General features: G+C 41.9%; 1 protein-coding gene across 1 annotated transcript; it reads right to left on the bottom strand.

Annotated features, from left to right (window-relative positions):
- Positions 1-15,960: 15,960 nt before the first annotated feature.
- Positions 15,961-20,742, bottom strand: EEF1A1 (eukaryotic translation elongation factor 1 alpha 1). The gene is made up of 8 exons (XM_047732953.1): positions 20,602-20,742; positions 19,410-19,587; positions 18,956-19,135; positions 18,550-18,846; positions 18,303-18,453; positions 17,950-18,206; positions 17,633-17,867; positions 15,961-17,540 (listed from the first exon to the last, which is right to left on the bottom strand). Exons 2-8 carry the CDS (start codon positions 19,551-19,553, stop codon positions 17,416-17,418), a joined length of 1,389 nt encoding a protein of 462 aa, XP_047588909.1. The 5' UTR covers positions 19,554-19,587; positions 20,602-20,742; the 3' UTR covers positions 15,961-17,415.
- Positions 20,743-20,971: the final 229 nt, after the last annotated feature.

Here is a 20,971-nt window from a genome sequence, read left to right as displayed (position 1 = left end):
GGAAATGTCAACTCGTATCTCTGGTATCAGTCAAGGGAGAAGCTCCCATGTCAGCTTCAAGCCAAAGCAGATATTTAAGACAGCACCAAGGGCCCTGAAGTCACTCTGGCTACATATCTATGTGTTAAGCCTGATTATGGGTGTGAGGCAGCCAAACACCTTGTTGCTATAATCAGATATGGCTACTTGAATATAGCTCAGTTTTCATGTTTCATCTAATTTTAGTCTTTCCACTAAAGTAGTTAATATCAGTAGCAAGTAAAAAGTATTTGTAATATTGGATCATTTAGCAATGATGAATTCTTTTTGATACTTGATTTAGTAATTTCAAAAAGTGGTAACTTTTACTTTAGTTATGGCCATTCTGGGCAGAATTCTTACCACAGAGGCAATACTGATTACAATACTACATTATATTTCATTATTTTTTAAAAGATTTTATTTATTTATTTGACAGATCACAAGTATGCAGAGAAGCAGGCAGAGAGAGAGGGGAAAGCAGGCTCCCCGTTGAGCGGAGAGCCTAATGCAGAGCTCGATCCCAGGACCCTGAGATCATGATCTGAGCTGAAGGTAGAGGCTTAACCCACTGAGCCACCCAGGTGCCCCACTATTATATTTTTTAAAAGGCCATTTTGCACTACCTGTTTAGCACCAGAAGGGAAATCACTGTTATAAAACTTTTTCTGGTTAAGGACACCTGGGTGGCTCAGTTGGTTAAGTGCCCCATGTCCTGGGATCATGTACCACATCAGACAGGAATCCTGCTGCTCCTCTGCCTGCAGCTCCCTCTGCTTGTCTCTCTTTCTGACAAATAAATAGAATCTTAAAAAAAAAAAAAAAAAAACCTTCTGGTTAAATACAGGAGTAAAAGCAGTGGTGCTTTTGGGGTGCTTAATGAATGGAATATAACAAAATTTATCTTGAGGGAATAGAAAATTCTTGATAGCTGTAATTTTGGCCTAGTGACAGTACACACATATTAAGAAACTTAAGTTTTATAATGTGATTCCATTATAATAGTAACTGTCTCACTGAAAAATGTTTGATGGAAAACATTTGTTTTAGGTTCTGCCATTTGGTTTAGGATCTTTATAATTTAAAATATGTTAACTTTTACAAAATTACCTCGCTTAAAAAGACTGTTCCAAAACAGCTTACTTACCTTCTGGTGCTGCTGGCCAGAATGCTTTGGACCATCATGCTCTAGGGAAAAATCGGCTAAAAATGTACGTCATAGAAATCTCCCCCAACAGGGCTCCTGGGTGACTCAGTGGATTAAGCATCTGCCTTCAGCTCAAGTCATGATCTCAGGGTCCTGGGATCAAGCCCTGAGTCAGCCTCCCTGCTGAACAGAGAGTTTGCTCCTCCCTCTCTTCTGTCCCTCCCCCACCAACCCCACTTGTGCTGTCTCTCAGATAAAGAAATAAAATCTTAAAAAAAAAAAAAGAAAGAAAGAAAAGAATCTATTCCAACAATAACAATAGTCAGCCTCCAACAGAAGTTGGCCACACTTGTGATTTCCCCTACCCACCACAGACCACACTGCCTAGTAGTTAGAAAAGCTATGTACTAAAGTTCATTTCAACAGGAACACCAAAATTTGAAAAAAGGAAATAGCAAGGAACACAAAGCATTTATAAAATCATTGGTTCCGGGAGAGAGAGGGAAGGAGGATGAAGACAGGAACCTATGCTAAATTAAGCCATTATAACCTTGAATTGTGACATTACCTCCTGTAGCCAGAGTTTGAATTTTATCATTTTTAAAAATATTTGGTCCTTTTTTAGTTTCAACCTAGATTAGAATAGCCATGGCTTTTTCACTTCAGAAATTTCAACTCCTAGAAGAATGCCCTGTCCAGAAGTGGTGTGAAATACTAGGAAGTCACCAACAGACACAAGATCATTCTGAGCTGGCAGAGCTGCTTATCTTGGAGGGCACACAGTAAAAATAACCTGTTCCTCTTAGGCTCCTTCTTTATAATACTTTTATTATTGCACTTCCTTCATTCTACCTTAATTTTTAATATCTGTCTTACCTTAATCTCTTAAAAAATATAAACCTCATGAATGCTTGCAGTGCCATAGTTGTAGGTACACAGGGCATGGTTTTTGTTTGTTGTTGTTGTTTTTGAGAGAGAGAGCTTGAGAAGGGGAGGGTCAGAGGGAGAAGCAGACTTCCCACTGAGAGGGAGCCTGCTGTGAAACGATCCTGGGACTCTAGGATCATGACCTGAGCCAAAGACAGTCACTTAGCCAACCGAGCCACCCAGGCGCCCAGGGCGTGCTTTTTGAATGAATGAACATTACTAAAGGCAATAGATGACAAAACTAAAACTTAAGTGAAAAATGGGATAAAAATGTTTGACACAAATATTAAGAACTGTATACTTTTGTGCTTGCCTTTGTCTCCATAACTCTTCTATCTTCATATTCTCTTCAGCTTCCTTTCCTCCCTGTCTTCCTGTTCTAGCTCTGTTTTTCCTGTTCCTAATATGAAACTGAAGTTTAGTTTTATGATACTCATTTATGAGACAGATTTTTAGTATTTCCTAATGTAAGAGCCAGGTGAAGGAAACCAGAGAATGAAAAGGCAACTCACATAATGGAAGAAAAAAATCATGTATCTAAAAACAGGTTAATATGCATAATATGTAAAAGACTCTTAAAACTCAACAACAGCAACAAAAAACCACAAACAACCCAATTAAAAAATGGGCAAAGGGCTTGAATAGATATTTTTCTCACAAGATATACAAATGGCCAATAACTAAATGAAAAGATGCTCAACTTTGCTAGTCCTCAAAAAAAATGCAAATCAAAACCACAATGAGATGCCATCTCACACCTATTAGGATACCTATTATCAGATAAACGGAAAACAAGTGTTGGCAAAACTGGAGAAATTGGAACCCTTATGCACTGTTGATAGAAAAGTAAATTGATACAGCAGCTATGGAAAACAGTATGACAGCTACCTCTACCAAAATTAAAAGAACTACTGTATGATCCTGCAATTCCACTCCTAAATATATACCCAGAAGAATTGAAAGCAGGGTCTCAAAGACCCTGTTCAAGGGTTATGTTCATAGTAGGATTATTCACAATAGCTAAAAGGTGAAAGCAACCTGTGTCCCATCAACAGATGCATGGGATAAGTAAAATGTATATAAATACAGTGAAATGCTTTTCAGTCTTAAAACGGAAGGAAATTCTGACATGTTACAAGGATGAATCTAGAGGACATTACACTAAGTGAAGTAACTCAGTTAAAAAAGCACAATATTCTAGGATTCCACTTACTTTTTTTTTTTTAAGATTTTATTTATTTATTTGAGGGAGAGAGAGTGAATGAGAGAAAGCACGAGCAGGTGGAGTGGCAGAGGGAGAAACTGGTTCCCCCTCCTGCTGAACAGGGAGCCTGACTTGGGACTTAATGCCAGGACCCTGGGATCATGACCTGAGCAGACACTTAACCGACTGAGCCACCCAGGCACTCCTAGGAGTCCGCTTAAATGTGGTACCCAGAGTAGTCAGATTATCCTAGAGAAAAAGGAGAGTGGTGACTGGGGCGAGTGAGGAATGTGGAGTTATTGTTTACTGGGTATAGAATTACAGTTTTTGCAAGATGGAGTTCTGGAGAAGGATGGTAATGGTTGCACAACAATGTGGATGTACTTAATCCCACTATACACTTAAAAATTGTTAAGATGGTGAATTTTTGTTGTGTAATTTTACAATTTTTTAAAAAAGCTAAATGAATTTGTATATGTATCTCAGCTCTAAAACCTATTTACTGATAATTTATCCCCTGCTTCTTTCTTTTTTTTTTCCAAAGATCTTATTTATTTATTTAAGAGAGAGAGTACAAGCAGGGGGAGCAGCCGGCAGAGTCAGAGAGGGAGAGGCAGGCTTCCGGTGAGAAAGGAGCCTGATGAGGGGCTTGATTCCAGGACCCTGCGATCAGGACCTGAGCTGAAGGCAGACACCTAACAACTGAGCCACCCAGGCGCCCCTTCCCTGCTTATTTCTAAAAATATACTTGAGACATTATAAAGAGAAGAAAATTAAGGATCAGCTGAGGAAAAGGCAGATTATACTTAAATGTTAAACTCTAGCTCTGAGCTGTCAGTGGTTTAGTTCTATCTCATCAAGGAGACCAAGAAAAAATGTTTTCCTAGTACTAAAATCTAAAAGAGGGGCACCTGGGTGGCTCAGTGGGTTAAATGTCTGCCTTTGGCTCAGGTCATGATCTTGAGGTCCTGAAATTGAGCCCTGCACTGGTCTCCCTGCTCAGTGGGAAGTCTGCTCCTCCCTCTCGGCCTGCCCCCTGCCCCCCAACTCATGCTCTCTCTCAAAATCTTAAAAAAAAAAAAAAAATCTGGGGCGCCTAGGTGGCTCAGTGGGTTAAAGCCTCTGCCTTCGGCTCAGGTAATGATCCCAGGGTCCTGGAATCGAGCCCCGCATCGGGCTCTCTGCTCAACGGGAAACCTGCTTCCTCCTCTCTCTCTGCTTCTCTGCCTGCTTGTGATTTCTGTCTGTCAAATAAATAAAATCTTTAAAAAAAAAAAAATCTAGGGGCACCTGGATGGCTCAGTGGGTTAAAGCCTCTGCCTTCGGCTCGGGTCATGGTCCCAGTGTCCTGAGATCGAGCCCCACATCGGGCTCTGTGCTCTGCAGGGAGCCTGCTTCCCCCTCTCTCTCTATCTGTCTGCCTCTCTGCCTACTTGTGATCTCTGTCAAATAAATAAAATCTTTAAAAAAAAAAAATCTAAGCTTTGGGCATACTTCAATGCCTCTCCGGACAAGTATAGGTTGACACCCTATGCTCTTATGCCCTAGGGAAAGGATGCATTTCTTTTGATCTAGAACCTCATTTTGACTGTCACTGACTTCTAAATCAACATTCTCAAACTGCTGGCTGCAATTCATTAGCAAGCTATGAAAATTTTTGTCATAGGTAATAAAAGTATTATTCTCTGACGCTTTGGTTTCAGTACTTCACATACAAATTATATTTCACCAATTTTAGGACTTACCTTTTTCCTTCTATCATCTCTAAATGGTTGTATGTTCTATAATCAATAGTATCTTAAAAATTGGCAGCATTTGTGGCTTACAACTGAAAACATCTTAGATGTTATGCAATACTGTGTTATACTGTGTTGCAATAGAAAATAGATTTCTTACTATGGATCCTAGTCAAAAAAGCTTGAAAAAGACCCATTTGAAAAGCATTAATCCCTAATGGGAAATCCCCAATATATTAGGATTTTTTTTAAGACTTTATTTATTTGAGAGAGAGACAGTGAGAGAGAGTATGAGTGAGGAGAAGGTCAGAGAGAGAAGCAGACTCCCCGTGGAGCTGGGAGCCCGATGCGGGACTCGATCCCCGGACTCCAGGATCATGACCTGAGCCGAAGGCAGTTGTCCAACCAACTAAGCCACCCAGGCGTCCCAGGATTTTTTTTTTTAAAGATCTTATTTATTCATTTGAGGAGGGAGGCGGGATGAGAAAGAGAGTGCATATGTGCAGAAGCAGGGAGAGAGGCAGAGGGAGAGGGAGAAGGAAACTCTCTGCTAAGCTGGGAGCTCAACATGGGGCTCATTCCCAGGATCTGGAAACCATGACCTGAGAAGAAGATAAATCCATAACCATCTGAGCCACGCAGGCATCCCTGTATTAGGATTCTTTAACATGTGTGTATTTCTCAAAGTAGGAAAAACTTACCAATCTCTCCCTATGCTATAGCCTGGTTAGGTGATGTGATTAAAGTATAATTGCAACTTGCTGTTGGGCATGGATCTCAGGTATTCCCACTTCACAATACCTTTCTGCCACTTTCATTTTTTTCCTCCTAAGGACCAGATGTCCTTCACTATATGAAGTTTCTCAAGCTCTCCTAACCAATCTCTTTCTTGGGCTTAACCTTCAATTCCCTTCCACTTCCACCCTTTGTAGCCTATTTCATGCTAAGCATTTATGGAGTTGCCATGCTTAATGAATCATTACAGCACTCAATCTAAATGTTTTTCAGAGTTTAGAGGCTATAGGGGAATTTAGAATATGAATTTCACTCTGAACAGCACTCCTTTAAGATTTAAAATACTCTTCATATACTTGAAGACAGTAATACTTTTCTAGTGTTTGCTAGGCTAAACAACTATTTCTCAAATTCAGTGCCTCATAATTCACATTTAGTCTATGTTGGTTGCTCTTTGAATTCTCTTTCAGAGTTGGTCTACACTATTTAAAACACTATAATCAAAATTTAAATAATACGTTAAGACACATAAAAAATGGACTATCTAAACTTCAAAGGAAACATTCTAGACTATATGTAAGAAAACATCAGCACACGTGCCATGTTTCAAGCAATGAAAAGGACACTTACTGAATTTTCTGTATTTCTAACTTCACAAAGAACAACCTAAAAGTGGGAGGGAGGACAGTTTAACAAACTTCAGAGACAGATGTCAGAGCTTTGAAGAAAAACATACATGAACAGTTACATAAAATATGAGAAAGTAAAACAAACAAACAATCAAACAAAAAACGAGAAAGTGCATTCCAAGAGATACATTCCCTAATCTCAATATAAAGATTTAGCTACAGGGACACCTGGGTGGTTCAGTTGGTTAAGCATCTGCCTTCAGCACAGGTCATGATCCCAGGGTTTTGAAGATTATTATTATTTTTTTTAAAGATTTTATTTATTTATTTGACAGAGAGATCACAAGCAGGCAGAGAGGCAGGCAGAGAGAGAGGAGGAAGCAGGCTCCCCGCTGAGCAGAGAGCCCAATGCGGGGCTCAATCCCAGGACCCCAGGATCATGACCTGAGCCGAAGGGAGGAGCTTTAACCCACGGAGCCACCCAGGTGCCCTGATCCCAGGGTTTTGGAATCGAGTCCCGCATCAGGCTCCCTGCTCAGCAGGGACCCCGTAAAGTTTTATAGGCGAGATAAACACAACACCAGGCGAGGTAGGCACAAGGCAAGATTTATTAAAGGTGCCCTCAGGCAAGGTTCCACGACTCCACTCTGGAGAGGAGAAGTCGTGCCGGGAGGAGCTCGAGTGGGTCTTGAGTGGGTCTTTTATCTGGGTAAGACAGGGAATGGGTTCACAGCCATATAAGGTACGGTATTCAGGGATTGGAGGGTTGGGGGAGTCCTGATGTTCCGGTTTCTTGCATAGGTATCGGGTTACTTGTGGAGATGTGACCTGGGCATACATCCTTAAGGCGGGAGAGTCAAGGGTTAGGAAAGGGGGTGGGCCTGGAAGATGGCAGCTCGGTGGTCATTTCTATTGTTTCTCCTGTATATCCGGAGCTGCCGACCCAACCGACCCCACTTCTCTTCTGCCTCTGTGTCTCTCTCTTACCCTCTGTATCTCATTAATAAGTAATCTTAGAAAAAAAAAAAAAGAGTCTAACTCTTGGTTTTGGCTGAGGTTGGGATCTCTGTGTCATGCACTCTGGGCTCAGTGGAAAGTCTGCTGGAGATGATCTCCTTCTCCCTCTGCTCCTCCCCCTGCTCACACAGTCTTTCTCCCTCAAATAAAATCTTAAAAAAAAAAAAAAAATTAGCTATAAGGAAATGTTCCCGCTACCCAACTGAATAAAAATCACCTCATTTCTTGTTAGACATTTACTGAGTTGCCAGCTCTACACAGAAACATGTAGGAGGCTCAAGAGAGATGTCCAAAGGATCAATCAAGGTTTGACAATAGCTAAAGAGAAGGGCTGCAGGTCAAGGCTGGTTCATGCCCTTCCTTTGTTGCAGTGATACAGCGGCACCCCTTATACTTAAGGGGTGCTAGCCCAAGCCTCAGAAAATGTTGCAGATGTTCTCATAAGAAGGCTGAGAGAAGCACTTCCTCAGTTTGGGCAGCTCCAGACAGCCCGGGAATTCAAAACTCAAATTGCTTATGTGGCAACTCTGCAGTTTATCACACCACCAACTAGAATATTCCCCTAATCACATGATTTTACTGAAAATTTAACCAAGTCATTTAACCTCTAGAAACCACATTTGCAGGATCATACCATAATAGTCTTGCCATCTTTGCTGCCAATTACTCTTTAGAAAAATGAAACTACCTATTTTTGACTTATGTCTATTTTCAAATCTAATCTCCTTTATGCAAGCATTAACCTACATTTTAAACAATGTCTCAAAAGAGATTATGTTTCAGGGAATAACCAGATTGAATATGTTGATATTTCAGTGACTTCTGGATATAAATTTTGACAAAGAGCTAGAACAACTCAAACTCTTAGATAAGTCATGATTGGTTAAAACTGAAATTTAAATTCCTAGTACAGATTTTACTTCCACCTTGACTGACCTTATGTGGCACAGCAAATTATTTTTGTCTGCTGAAAAAAGGAAAGTAAATTTAAAGCTATTACTTATTTTACTTTGTTTTTACCAAGCATTTGGCAAAATTTTCATCATGATTATCTTGTGATCAAAATGGTGAAATATGACCTAGATTATTAAATATTAGGTGAATTTGCAATTGCCTGGACCATCATAATCAAAGAACAGTTCTCTAGTATAATACCTCAGGTCTTATTTCTGGATCTAGTTTTTTTTAGTACTTATCAATAATTTAAGTAACACTACAGAAATATAAATATTAGGGCGCCTGGGTGGCTCAGTGGGTTAAAGCCTCTGCGTTTGGCTCAGGTCATGATCCCACACTCCTGGGATTGAGCCCTGCATCAGGCTCTCTGCTCAGTAGGGAGCCTGCTTCCTCCTCTCTCTCTGCCAACTTGTGATCTCTGTCAAATAAATAAATAAAATCTTAAAAAAAAAAAAAAAGAATGTAGAACCTTTAAAAAAATAAATATTATAAATATCAGATGTATAAATAACAAAATCCACAATTTTATTTAACATGCTAGACAGCAGGCTCCAAATTCAAAATAACCTTGAGATACAGCAGAGATAAATGTAAACTCCTAACATGTAAGTTTTTAAAACTAACCAAAACAGTGGTGCCTTGGAATGGATCCTGGAACAGAAAAAAGCCATTAATAAAAAAAACCAATGGAATCTGAATAAAGCCTGGAGATTAATAGTAACATATCAATGTTGGTTTCTTAGTTTTGACAAATGTACTATGATAGTACACAATGATAACATTAGGGGAAACAAACTAGGTAAGGGTGATTACAGGAACTCTTTATTCTATCTTTGCAACTTTTCTATAAATCTAGTTACTCCAAAAATAAAAGGTTTTTTATTTTTAAAAAAATTCACAAAGCAAATAATTTAAAGGAGATTTAAAATAAAATTTACATTTGAAAAATCAGGTGATAGGGCGCCTGGATGGCTCAGTAGGTTAAGCATCTGCCTTTATGCTCAGGTTATGGGTCCCTGCTCAGTGGGGAGTCTGCTTCTCTCTGCCCCTCCTCCTGCTCCTTCTCCCTCAAATAAATAAAATGTTTTAAAAAAAAAATCCCAAGAGAGTTTTAAAATAAATAAACAATTAATCCGGTGATATTTGTTGACCATAATCCAGAATAACCACCAACTTGCTTTACAGCAACTGATCTTCCAAACAACTATAATAAGAACTAACTTTTATTATTGGCTCCTTACAATAGGCCAGGTACTGGGTACAGAGTCTATATCTACTAACTCATTTCATCTTCACAACAATCCTAAGAGATGGACAGGATTAGGCCCATTAGACAGATGAATGAAAGGGACAGTTTTCCCCGCTTAAACTACTCTGATCATCTAGTCCAAATGCATCATTTTAGGAAACTAAATCCAAATAAGGTGACTTATCTCTATAAAAGCACACTCTATATTAAGAGACCACATCTACATCCACTTATGCAGCCACAGCTATAATATACTTAATTTTGGTGCAAACACTTTAAAAGCTATAAACTGGGGGGGTGGCTATAAACCCATAAGGAGAATGGCATGGAATAGAATCTAGAAACCATGCAACCCAAGGTTAAGAAATAGCTATTAACTAGAGTGTTTAGCTCAAATTGACTAAAGCCTATTAATTGGAGATACCTGGCTGGCTCAGTTGGAGAAACATGTGACTTCTGATCTTAGAGTCGTAAGTTCAAGCCCCATGTTGGGTGTAGAAATTACTTAAATTTTTTTTTTCTTTAAAGGGCATCTTAGGGGCACCTGGGTGGCTCAGTGGGTTAGGCCTCTGCCTTTGGCTCAGGTCATGATCTTAAGGTCCTGGGATCAAGCCCCGAATCGGGCTCTCTGCTCAGTAGGGAGCCTGCTTCTCCCTCTACTTGCCTCTCGCCTACTTGTGATCTCTCTGTTAAATAAATTAAAAAAAAAATTTTTAAAGGGCATCTTAAATTAGTGATTCCTATAAATAGAATGAAATAGTTCAATTATCCTAAAGAAGGCCAAGTATATTAAAATTTACCAGCAAGGAAATACAATGAATTGAGAAAAAAAAATGATCAGCAGTAGGATGACTTAGGAGCCACCCTCTATTTGTATCTGTCTGCCATGTCTAATGAGGGTATACCTGCCCTCCTAAAAAGGCTATTGTGAGGTCTCTGCCCTCCAATATGTGATATACACATTGATGAGGTAATCAAGTAAAGATTTCAAGGAATATACTTCAAAATTGATTTGAGTAGATTAAAAAAGGATTTTGATTCTTTAGATTTTTCTGATTTCTATGCAATTGTTATAAGGCTAAGACATAGACATGTAAATGTCTAAACTTTTTTTTTTTTTAAAGATTTTTTTTTGACAGCGAGAGAGATCACAAGTAGGCAGACAGGCAGGCAGAGAGAGAGGAGGAAGCAGGCTCCCTGCTGAGCAGAAAGCCTGATACAGGACTTGATCCCAGGACCCTGAGATCATGACCTGAGCCGAAGGCAGTGGCTTAACCCACTGAGCCACCCAGGTGCCCTAGACATGTAAATGTCTAAGAAGAAGGGGCACCTAGTAGCTCAGATGGTTAAGTGTCTGCCTTCGGCTCAGGTCATGATTCCGGGATCCTAGGACTGAGCCTGGCATCAGGCTCCCTGCTCTGCGGAAAGCCTGCTTTTCCCTCTCCCTCTGCGGCTCCCCCTGCTTGTGCTTGCACTCTCTCACAGTCAAATAAATAAAATCTTTTTTAAAAATGTCTTAGATGGGGCGCCTGGGTGGTTCAGTGGGTTAAGCCTCTGCCTTTGACTCAGGTCATGATCTCAGGGTCCTGGGATGGAGCCCTACATCAGGGAGCCTGCTTCCCCCCCGTCCCCCGCCGCCTACTTGTGATCTCTGTGTTGAATAAATAAAATCTTTTTTTAAAAAAATGTCTAAGAAGTGCGCCTGGGTGGCTCAGTGGGTTAAGGCCTCTGCCTTCCGCTCAGGTCGCGATCCAGGAGTCCTGGGATCAAGCCCTGCATCGGGCTCTCTTCTCGGAGGGGAGCCTGCTTTCTCCTCTGCCTGCCTCTCTGCCTGCCTGTGATCTGTCAAATAAAATCTTTTAAAAAAAAAGTCGAAGAAGTAGTATTTTCAGATTCTCCATTAACTCCTATTTGTCTTTCAGATCTCCATTATTCCTGACAAGTACCTTCTCTAGACAATCCAAATTGTGTTCCTTTCACTCTTCTCCCTCATAGTATCCTTTTCTTCATAGCATCATCACAACTCAGAATTACCTACTTATTTATGCTAATCTCTACCTCCTCCACTGGATTATAAACTCAAAGGGCAAGACCTGTCCATTTTGTTCACAGCTCTATCCCCAGTGCCTAAAATAGTGTAACTTTGTAGGCACAATTTATTTTATTTTTTTTTTAAGATTTTATTTATTTGACAAAGAGAGAGATCACAAGTAAGCAAAGAGGCAGGCAAAGAGAGGGGGAAGCAAGCTCCCCGCTGAGCACAGAGTCGGACATGGAATTTGATCCCGGGACCCTGAGATCATGACCTGAGCCTAAGGCAGAGGCTTTAACCCACTGAGCCACCCAGGCGCCCTGTAGGCACAATTTTAAAAAAAGTCCTTCACTGAGCTATAGAACCTAACACTTTCTTTCCTTAAAAAAAATTAAGCACAGCAAAATAAAGCTAAACTTGAGAAATTGATTACTAATGATTTAGCCACTTTGGAAAATGTTTAGCAGTTTCCTGTAAAAGGCATACATTTGCCATACAATCTGTGATCCCACTGCTAGGTATTCACACAAGATGAAAACCTAATGGTCATACACAAACCTACCAGTGAATGTTTGAAGTGGCTCAGCTCATAACCTTCTGAAACTGGAAATCAAATGTCGATCAGCTAGGAATAAACTGTCCCATTAAAAAGCAACAAGTTGGGGCGCCTGGGTGGCTCAGTGGGTTAGGCCGCTGCCTTTGGCTCAGGTCATGATCTCAGGGTCCTGGGATTGAGTCCCGCATCGGGCTCTCTGCTCAGCGGGGAGCCTGCTTCCCTCTCTCTCTCTCTGCCTGCCTGTCTACGTGTGATCTCTGTCAAATAAACAAATAAAATCTTTAAAAAAAAAAAAAAAGCAACAAGTTGCAGGGGCACCACGGTGGCTCAGTTAAGTGCCCAACTCGTTTCAGGTCCAGTCCTGGTGTTCGGTGGGGAGTCTGCTTAAGATTCTCTCTTCCTCTGTCCCTCCCCCAGCTTGTGCCCCTACACTCTCAAATAAATCTTTTTTAAAAAAATATTTTATTTGACAGAGATAGAGATCACAAGAAGGCAGAGAGCCAGGCAGAGAGAGAGGGGGAAGCAGGCTCCCTGCTGAGCAGAGAGCCCGATGCGGGGCTCTGAGCCACCCAAGCGCCCCTCAAATAAATCTTAAGAGTTTACAGATACATGTTAAACAGATGAATCAAATTCATCATGCTAAGTGGGAAAAAAAAACAACAAAGAAACAGACTCAAAAGACCTATATACTATACAAACCCAGGTATGACATTGCTGCCAAAACAAAATTACAGGTACAGAAAATACATCAGTGGTTACCAAGACTTAGAGGTAGAGGAGTATGTTTACTATGAAGAGGCATGGGGGAATTTTGGTGGGGAGGAATTTTGGTTGAGGAAGGAGATGGTGGAACTATTCTATTCCTTGATTGTGGTAAACCATCTGTCAAAACTTAAATTTAGAATGATTGGGTGGCTCAGGTCACGATCTCAGGGTCCAGGGATCAAGCTCCAAGTTGGGTTGGTGCTCCCACTCAATGGACAGTTTGCTAGCCCCTTCCCCCTGCTCATGCTCTCTCAAATTTTTTTTAGGATTTTAGTTACTGGGGGCGGGGGGGGGGGCGCCTGGGTGGCTCAGTGAGTTAAACCTCTGCCTTTGGCTCAGGTCAAGATCTCGGGAGTCCTGGGATCGAGCCCCACATTGGGCTCTCTGCTTAGCAGAGAGCCTGTCTCCCCCACTACCTACTTGTAATCTGTCAAATAAATAAAATCTTGAAAAAATTTTATTTTTTGGGGGGGTGGGAGGAAGAGAGGACACAGGTAATGGGAAGGGCAGAGGGGTAACAAATGGCAGATTTTGAACTGAACAGGGAACCTGATGCAAGGCTCAACACAGGATCCAGGGGATCAGGACTTGAGCCAAAGACAATCAACTGAGCCACCCAGGTACCCCTCAGATAACATCTTAAAAAAAAAAAAATCTCGGGGCGCCTGGGAGGCTCAGTGGGTTAAGCCGCTGCCTTCGGCTCAGGTCATGATCTCAGGGTCCTGGGATCGAGGTCCGCATCCGGCTCTCTGCTCAGCAGGGAGCCTGCTTCCCTCTCTCTCTCTCTGCCTGCCTCTCTACTTGTGATCTCTCTCTGTCAAATAAATAAATAAAATCTTAAAAAAAAAATACTTTGGATTGCTTAGTAAAGTTTCCTATTGTTTTTTGCTTACTTGGGAGTAACATTAACTTAGCATTATCTTTGTATCATGAGGTCTCTCTCACAGAAGCCAGAGCTCTAAACTCTTGAGACCCATGTGCCCCTTTAAAGGCAGTCCAATGTCAATGCCACTTTCCTTACATCACTCATTTTTGCTAGTGACTGATGGATGTCACATTTGGGTCCTAGTTGCTTAAAAAACAAAAGAACTTACTTGTGGAGCGTAAGGAGTAAAATGGAGGACATTAGAAAGAAATGAAAAGGGAGTTGGGGGAAATCGGAAGGGAGGGGGTTGGAGGTTAGGTTAGCCTGGTGATGGTTATTAAGGAGGGCACATATTGCATGGAGCACTGGTTGTGGTGCATAAGCAATCAATCTTGGAACACAAAAATTTTAAAGAAAAAGGACAAAATCATATGGTCCCTCCCAAAGATTTCCATTGGATTAGGGGTCAATTACCTTTAAAGAAAACATGTGCCAGTTTCATCAATTTTTTCCCTCTTCAAAAAAATCACTAAGACAATGATTTTGTTAGGCTTCAATTCTAGTTTTAAGAAGTCAAGGAAATTCCCAGAGACTTGCAAATAATAGAAAGGACTCTGATACCACCTAGATGGAAAAGAACCTATGCGTTGGTAGTGAAACGGTTATTATAGAACAGGTTAAAAAAAAAAAAAACTTCAGGAAGGTAAACAAAAAAGGGTGAAATGGTCCTACTCAACTAAAACATGCACCCCCTTCCTTCCTTGCAAGACATAGAGCTCATTGTTGACCCCCTACAAGCTACAGTGGTTAACTCCAGATCTTAACTTTCAGTTGATTCAATCTATTTCTGCATTTTGTGGTAACAAATGAGGTGAACATTTGGCTACCAACCTAAAGCCTATCAAAAAAGTCACATTAAGGGGCGCCTGGGTGGCTCAGTGGTTAAAGCCTCTGCCTTCGGCTCGGGTCATGATCCCAGGGTCCTGGGATCGAGCCCCGCATTCGGGCTCTCTGCTCAGCAGGGAGCCTGCCTCCTCCTCCTCCTCCTCTCTCTGCCTGCCTCTGCCTACTTGTGATCTGTCAAATAAATTTTAAAAAAATCTTTAAAAAAGTAAAAATAAGTCACAGTAACACACAAGAAATTGTCACCCTTTTTCTAGAGTTGCCCATTTCAGGTAACTGAGTATTAGAGCCACAATATTTGTTTTGCATTGAGCTCTGTAATCAACCTGCAAAAGTTAATGAGGTTCATCAACTTAAATACACATGAAATCGTTTTTGTAATATTCATGTTTATACCCCATACTGAAAGCTACTTAAAAATCAAGGACTCTACACATCTGTATAGTCAATAACCATTAACGGACATAACTCCATTAACCAGATGAATTCTCACGCTCTTGGGAAGTAAAGGACATCAAGTATTAAAGGAAAAGGGTATAAAAAATGAGCTCTGATCTGCCTGAAAACTTATTTTGGATTGCCTATTCTGGGCATTGGATGACTAACCAAAATAGTTTCCTAAAAAAATCAGATATGCTTTACTGACAATGTTTTAACTCCTAAACCAGAGAAGTTTCTCGGTTTCATCTTCTGAAATCACACCAGAATTCCTGGGACAAATGTTAACAAGCTCCCATCTGAGCTTCCTTACAAACATGGGTAACTCAACAGCTGGCCAATTTAGAACATGAAGGTCAAACACCAGCTTGAGGGATTCTGGCTTAATTTTCATCAATTCAAACACAAAATGCAGTTAGTATACAAAACTCAGAGCCGAAGTAAAATGCTGTATGTATCCCTTTAATCTCAGGGTTCAAACTAATTTGTAGTGACCACCAGTAGATGGTGCTCAAACCAAGGCATCTGTACTGAGTTGTATGGAGTTAAGCACACTAGGTGAGCTGAACTTTCCTGGACACTACCCCTCTCCTTCCTGCTTTGTGGGATATATTCTCTGGTTTGGTTTTAGGGCATGAACAAATCCCTTCGAGCAAAGCCATCATTCAAAACTTCTTATGCCAGCTACCATTTATTGATTTTTAAGAACCTTACTTAGGTCATCTCTAAACACTAAAGCAACAGCAAGCACATTTGCACAGACAAGTGAAAAATACTTTCAGTTGCGGACAAAACCTTTTATTAGTTTATTTACAGGCCTTATCAGTGCTCCTGGTAGTATCATTAAAAGACCATTACCTAACTTAGAAAATGCCCATCTTTTCAACTGTAGTCCTTTCCTATTGCCTATGGCTGCTATGGTATTCATTTCACTCAGCATTGTTTGCCTACCAGGTTCTCCTCTGCTTTTTGCCTTAATTCCAAGCTGCCTGATGAATTCCCCTTTCATTAAGAAAAAAGCCTACCCAGAGAACAAAGTTCAAATGGTCAAGATTCAGTTGTTTTATCAAATGCACCAGTGCTGAGATTTGCCAGCTGTCTAATGCCAAAAATTAGATGGTTATCACCCAAATACTATTAATTTATCTATTACTATATGCAACTATAAAATCACCACCGTAATCTTTAAAGAGCTTTTTTTATCCCGTTCTTTACTTCCAACTATCATTCAATATTCCGTTTTTGGAAGGACACTTGGAAAAACCTCCAAAATAACTTCAAATTAAAAACAAAGCTTACCCTACACTCCAGTCCAAATTTGAGTATCTGACCATCACACCTCTTCAAACTGGGCTTAATTTAATCTCCAGTTCCCTCTTCACCCCAAACTTGCTTTTTAAAGATGAAAATTCCTATTTTAAGGCAATATCTAGTTATGTGACTAGAAAACTTCTAGACTTTCTTTTAAAATCTAGAGAAAAACTAACTCTACCATTAAGAATGTCACCGAATGCCTGTTGTAGGTAAACTACTTTACAATATTTATAAATGGAACATTAAGCATCCCAGTAAGTGGGAAATTAAAATGTGACAATGTATCAAGTTTACTCCCTAGTAATAAAGTTTTATAGGCAACATATTAACTTTGGTATTACAGAATCTAACCTGCTTATAGTACAGACTGTCTTGTGGTCACTCTTTTGCTTATGTAAGTTGTGTTGCACTAAACGACCTTTTTCCCATAGCTTTTTACTATGTACTTAACCATTTCCTGTCCTCAGACAAAGTGAAAACTCCCAAGATTCCACCCAGGAAAAAAAAAATGTTACCCAAAATCTCAGTTTCGGCATATTTTAACATTAGAAAACAGGATCTATGCAACTTACCCTTCCTTTTACTTGATAGTACAAGGTTACAGTGTTGACCAAAAGAAGACACAGATTTCTCATTAAACTTTTGTTTTAATGGGTCTCAAAATTCTGTGACAGATTTTTGGTCAAGTTGTTTCCATTAAAAAGTACTGATTTTAAAAACTAATAACTTAAAACTGCCACACACACACAAAAAAACAAATGGTCCACAAAACATTCTCCTTTCCTTCTGAAGGTTTTACGATGCATTGTTATCATTAACCAGTCTTTTACTATTAAACTTAAATGGCCAATTGACACAAACAGTTCTGAGACCGTTCTTCCACCACTGATTAAGACTGGGGTGGCAGGTATTGGGGATAATATTCATTTAGCCTTCTGAGCTTTCTGGGCAGACTTGGTGACCTTGCCAGCTCCAGCTGCCTTCTTGTCTACTGCTTTGATGACACCCACAGCAACCGTCTGTCTCATGTCACGAACAGCAAAACGGCCTATGAAAACAAATTTTAGATTACCATCAGATTCTATACAAGCAATCATTTCCCAGCTTTAGTAATTTTCTAATTACTCAAGTGATCCTTACCCAGAGGAGGATAGTCAGAGAAGCTCTCAACACACATAGGCTTGCCAGGAACCATATCAACAATGGCAGCGTCACCAGATTTCAAGAACTTGGGACCATCTTCCAGCTTTTTTCCAGAACGACGATCTATCTTCTCCTTCAGCTCAGCAAACTTGCAAGCAATGTGAGCTGTGTGACAATCCAGCACAGGTGCATATCCAGCACTAATTTGGCCTGGATGGTTCAGGATAATCACCTTTAAGTAAAGATTTACATTTAGTAAGTCTCAAAAGACAAGAGTCTGGCAGTAAGAACATTGCCACTTTAAAAGTTGTTACCTGAGCTGTGAAGCCAGCTGCTTCCATTGGTGGGTCATTTTTGCTGTCACCAGCCACATTGCCACGACGAACATCTTTGACAGATACGTTCTTGACATTGAAGCCCACATTGTCCCCAGGAAGAGCCTCACTCAAAGCTTCATGGTGCATTTCAACAGACTTGACTTCAGTTGTAACATTGACTGGAGCAAAGGTGACCACCATGCCAGGTTTAAGAACACCAGTCTCCACTCGGCCCACAGGGACAGTGCCAATACCTAAAAATATTTGACAAGTGTGGTGTCAACTACCTTATGTTAAGAAAACCTAGCAACCTACACAATTACATTCTGATTAAGAAATATTCAACTTACCACCAATTTTGTAGACGTCCTGGAGAGGCAGACGCAAGGGCTTGTCAGTTGGACGAGTTGGTGGCAGAATGCAATCCAGAGCTTCAAGCAGTGTGGTTCCACTGGCATTCCCATCTTTACGGGTGACTTTCCATCCCTTGAACCAAGGCATCTAAAAACAAGATCGTCCATTAGCATTCCCCAAACAGTTGTCATTTAGTGTCAAAATTTGACCCATCACTTTCTCTAAAGTCTTGACATCACTTACGTTAGCACTTGGCTCCAGCATGTTGTCACCATTCCAACCAGAAATTGGCACAAATGCTACTGTGTCGGGGTTGTAGCCAATTTTCTTAATGTAGGTGCTGACTTCCTTAACGATTTCCTCGTATCTCTTCTGGCTGTAGGGTGGCTCAGTGGAATCCATTTTGTTAACACCAACAATTAGTTGTTTTACACCCAGTGTGTAAGCCAGAAGGGCATGCTCACGGGTCTGCCCATTCTTGGAGATACCGGCTTCAAATTCACCAACACCAGCAGCAACAATCAGGACAGCACAATCAGCCTTTAAAAAGAAAAAAAGACCTATCCCGTTAAATGTTTTTCCAAAGAATGAACTCACCCCTTTTCCGAAGAAGCATTCTAGTTATTTTCTAGTTATTAATCCTACAAACCTGAGATGTGCCTGTAATCATGTTTTTGATAAAGTCTCTGTGTCCTGGAGCATCGATGATGGTCACGTAATACTTGCTGGTCTCGAATTTCCACAGGGAGATATCAATGGTGATACCACGTTCACGTTCAGCTTTCAGTTTATCCAAGACCCAGGCATACTTGAAGGAGCCTTTTCCCATCTGTAAGGATTAAGAACGGTTACTAGGTAACTAAACATAATCATACTTCAACCTGAAATCCCTTAGTCTCACTTAAGCACAAACTCTAAACTCCACTTTACAGCTGTTAGATGGCTTTACTTCCCTGAGTTACCTAAGAACTGGAACAGGGATCACTAATTTATTCCACCCTAAGTAACACGTTCAGGTATTAACTAGTACCTAATTTGTGGCAGTTAACACTTGTTGGCTAACTTATTTGAACTATCTTTCTCCTTACGGTTATTGTACCTACCTCAGCAGCCTCCTTCTCGAATTTTTCGATAGTTCTTTTGTCGATCCCACCACATTTGTAGATCAGATGACCAGTAGTGGTAGACTTGCCCGAATCTACGTGTCCGATGACAACAATGTTGATATGAGTCTTTTCCTTCCCCATTCTGGCTTAGGTTGAGCGGTGGTTTTCACGACACCTAAATTGAAGGGGGGGGTTAAAAAAAAAAAAAAAACCTTGAAACTACTGTCTCAGAGACTTGAGAATAAGCCACGACCCAAACTCGCAAAGGGCAAATTCCAAGGAGAATTACAACCACTGCCAAGCTGGCCCAACTCTCGTCTCCACCCACTAAGCGTGGGGCTAACTCCACCGCATAAAATCCCCTCCCCCCTCCGAGGAAGGCCGCTTCCAAGGCGTTGAGGAGAAACGGAGATGCCAAGACGGTGCACGGTACACAGTGGGGTCACAGGAAGCAGCGGCCGAAGAGGGAAAGGCCCTTTTCTTTTGTGTGGGTGACTCACCCGCCCGCTCTCCCGGGCCGCCGCGTCCTCCATTTTGAGCTCCCTGCAGCAGGGCCGGAGAGCGGCCATCTTTCCGCGCACGCAACTGGTGCTGAGCGGGACGGCCTTGCCGCCCGGGGTGGGGACGGCACATCGCCGCGCGAGGCTGGGCACCAGAGCCGCCCGGCCCACTCCACGGGCCTCCCCAGCGTCCGACTCGGAGGCCACGGCTCGTGGGCCCCCTCCCCCCGCCTCGTCGTACATGTGCGCTGGGACGAGATGGCCTCGCCGCCGCCCTCCGCGCCTCGCGGCGGCCCCATACCCCAAGAACCCGAGGACCGCGAAAATGCCCACCCAGTTGAGATCCTGACCAACCTCCGCCAAACTGTGTCGACGGAAAAAACCATAACGACTTTTTTTCCTTATAAGCTAGACGTCTGGACTTAAAACGACTGTTACCACAGAATAAGGTTCGGCGGAACTCGCACGCGGCCGCCACACCAGCCAAGCCAGGCCTCAAACCAACCACGAGGCGAAGAAGGTCCTAAAAAAAACCGCAAGGCCTCGAACCTCCCCACCCACTCATAACCCTAAATTCGGGGTCAAGAACATCGGAAAGTAGCTCGGTGGCGCGGCAGTTGCTAGAAGCACGCGAGGGTCGGAGCCGGCTCTGAGAGGCCAAGCCCGCGGAAGCCACACCCGGCACTCACCTGTGTTCTGGCGGCAAACCCGTTGCGAAAAAGAACGTTCACGGCGGCTACGGCACTTATATACGGTCCTCCCCCACCCTCGGGGAAGAGGGCGGAGCCAGCACACGACACCACTTTCCCAGTTTACCCCGCGCCAACTCCATCAGGCACCGGTTCAATCGCCGTCCCCTCCCCCTACGTCTCGGGGACCGTGGGCGATGTACGCTCAGCCCACTGAAGAGCTCACATCGCCTCGCGCATGCTCCTCTAGACCCCGATGACGACGAGAGCGAGTGGGTGGGGAGGCGAGGACGAGCCATCCTTCGGTTCTAGGTTAGCGAGAGTTTAACGACGGTCCCTGGGATTCCCCCAGGCAGAGGCCAGTCCTTCT

This window comes from Lutra lutra, chromosome 6 (genome assembly GCF_902655055.1).
Source record: "Lutra lutra chromosome 6, mLutLut1.2, whole genome shotgun sequence".
NCBI lineage: Eukaryota > Metazoa > Chordata > Mammalia > Carnivora > Mustelidae > Lutra > Lutra lutra.
This window is presented reverse-complemented; position numbering and strand designations above follow the sequence as displayed.

What these genes read in the sequence shown, in the direction of transcription:
- EEF1A1 (XM_047732953.1), bottom strand. Translation starts at nt 19,553, where the DNA reads ATGGGGAAGGAAAAGACTCATATCAACATTGTTGTCATCGGACACGTA. An exon ending in GGACGTCTACAAAATTGGTG is followed by an intron (nt 18,207 to 18,302) that starts GTAAGTTGAATA and finishes AAATATTTTTAG; the next exon opens with GTATTGGCACTGTCCCTGTG. An exon ending in CTCTGACTATCCTCCTCTGG is followed by an intron (nt 17,541 to 17,632) that starts GTAAGGATCACT and finishes TTGTTTTCATAG; the next exon opens with GCCGTTTTGCTGTTCGTGAC.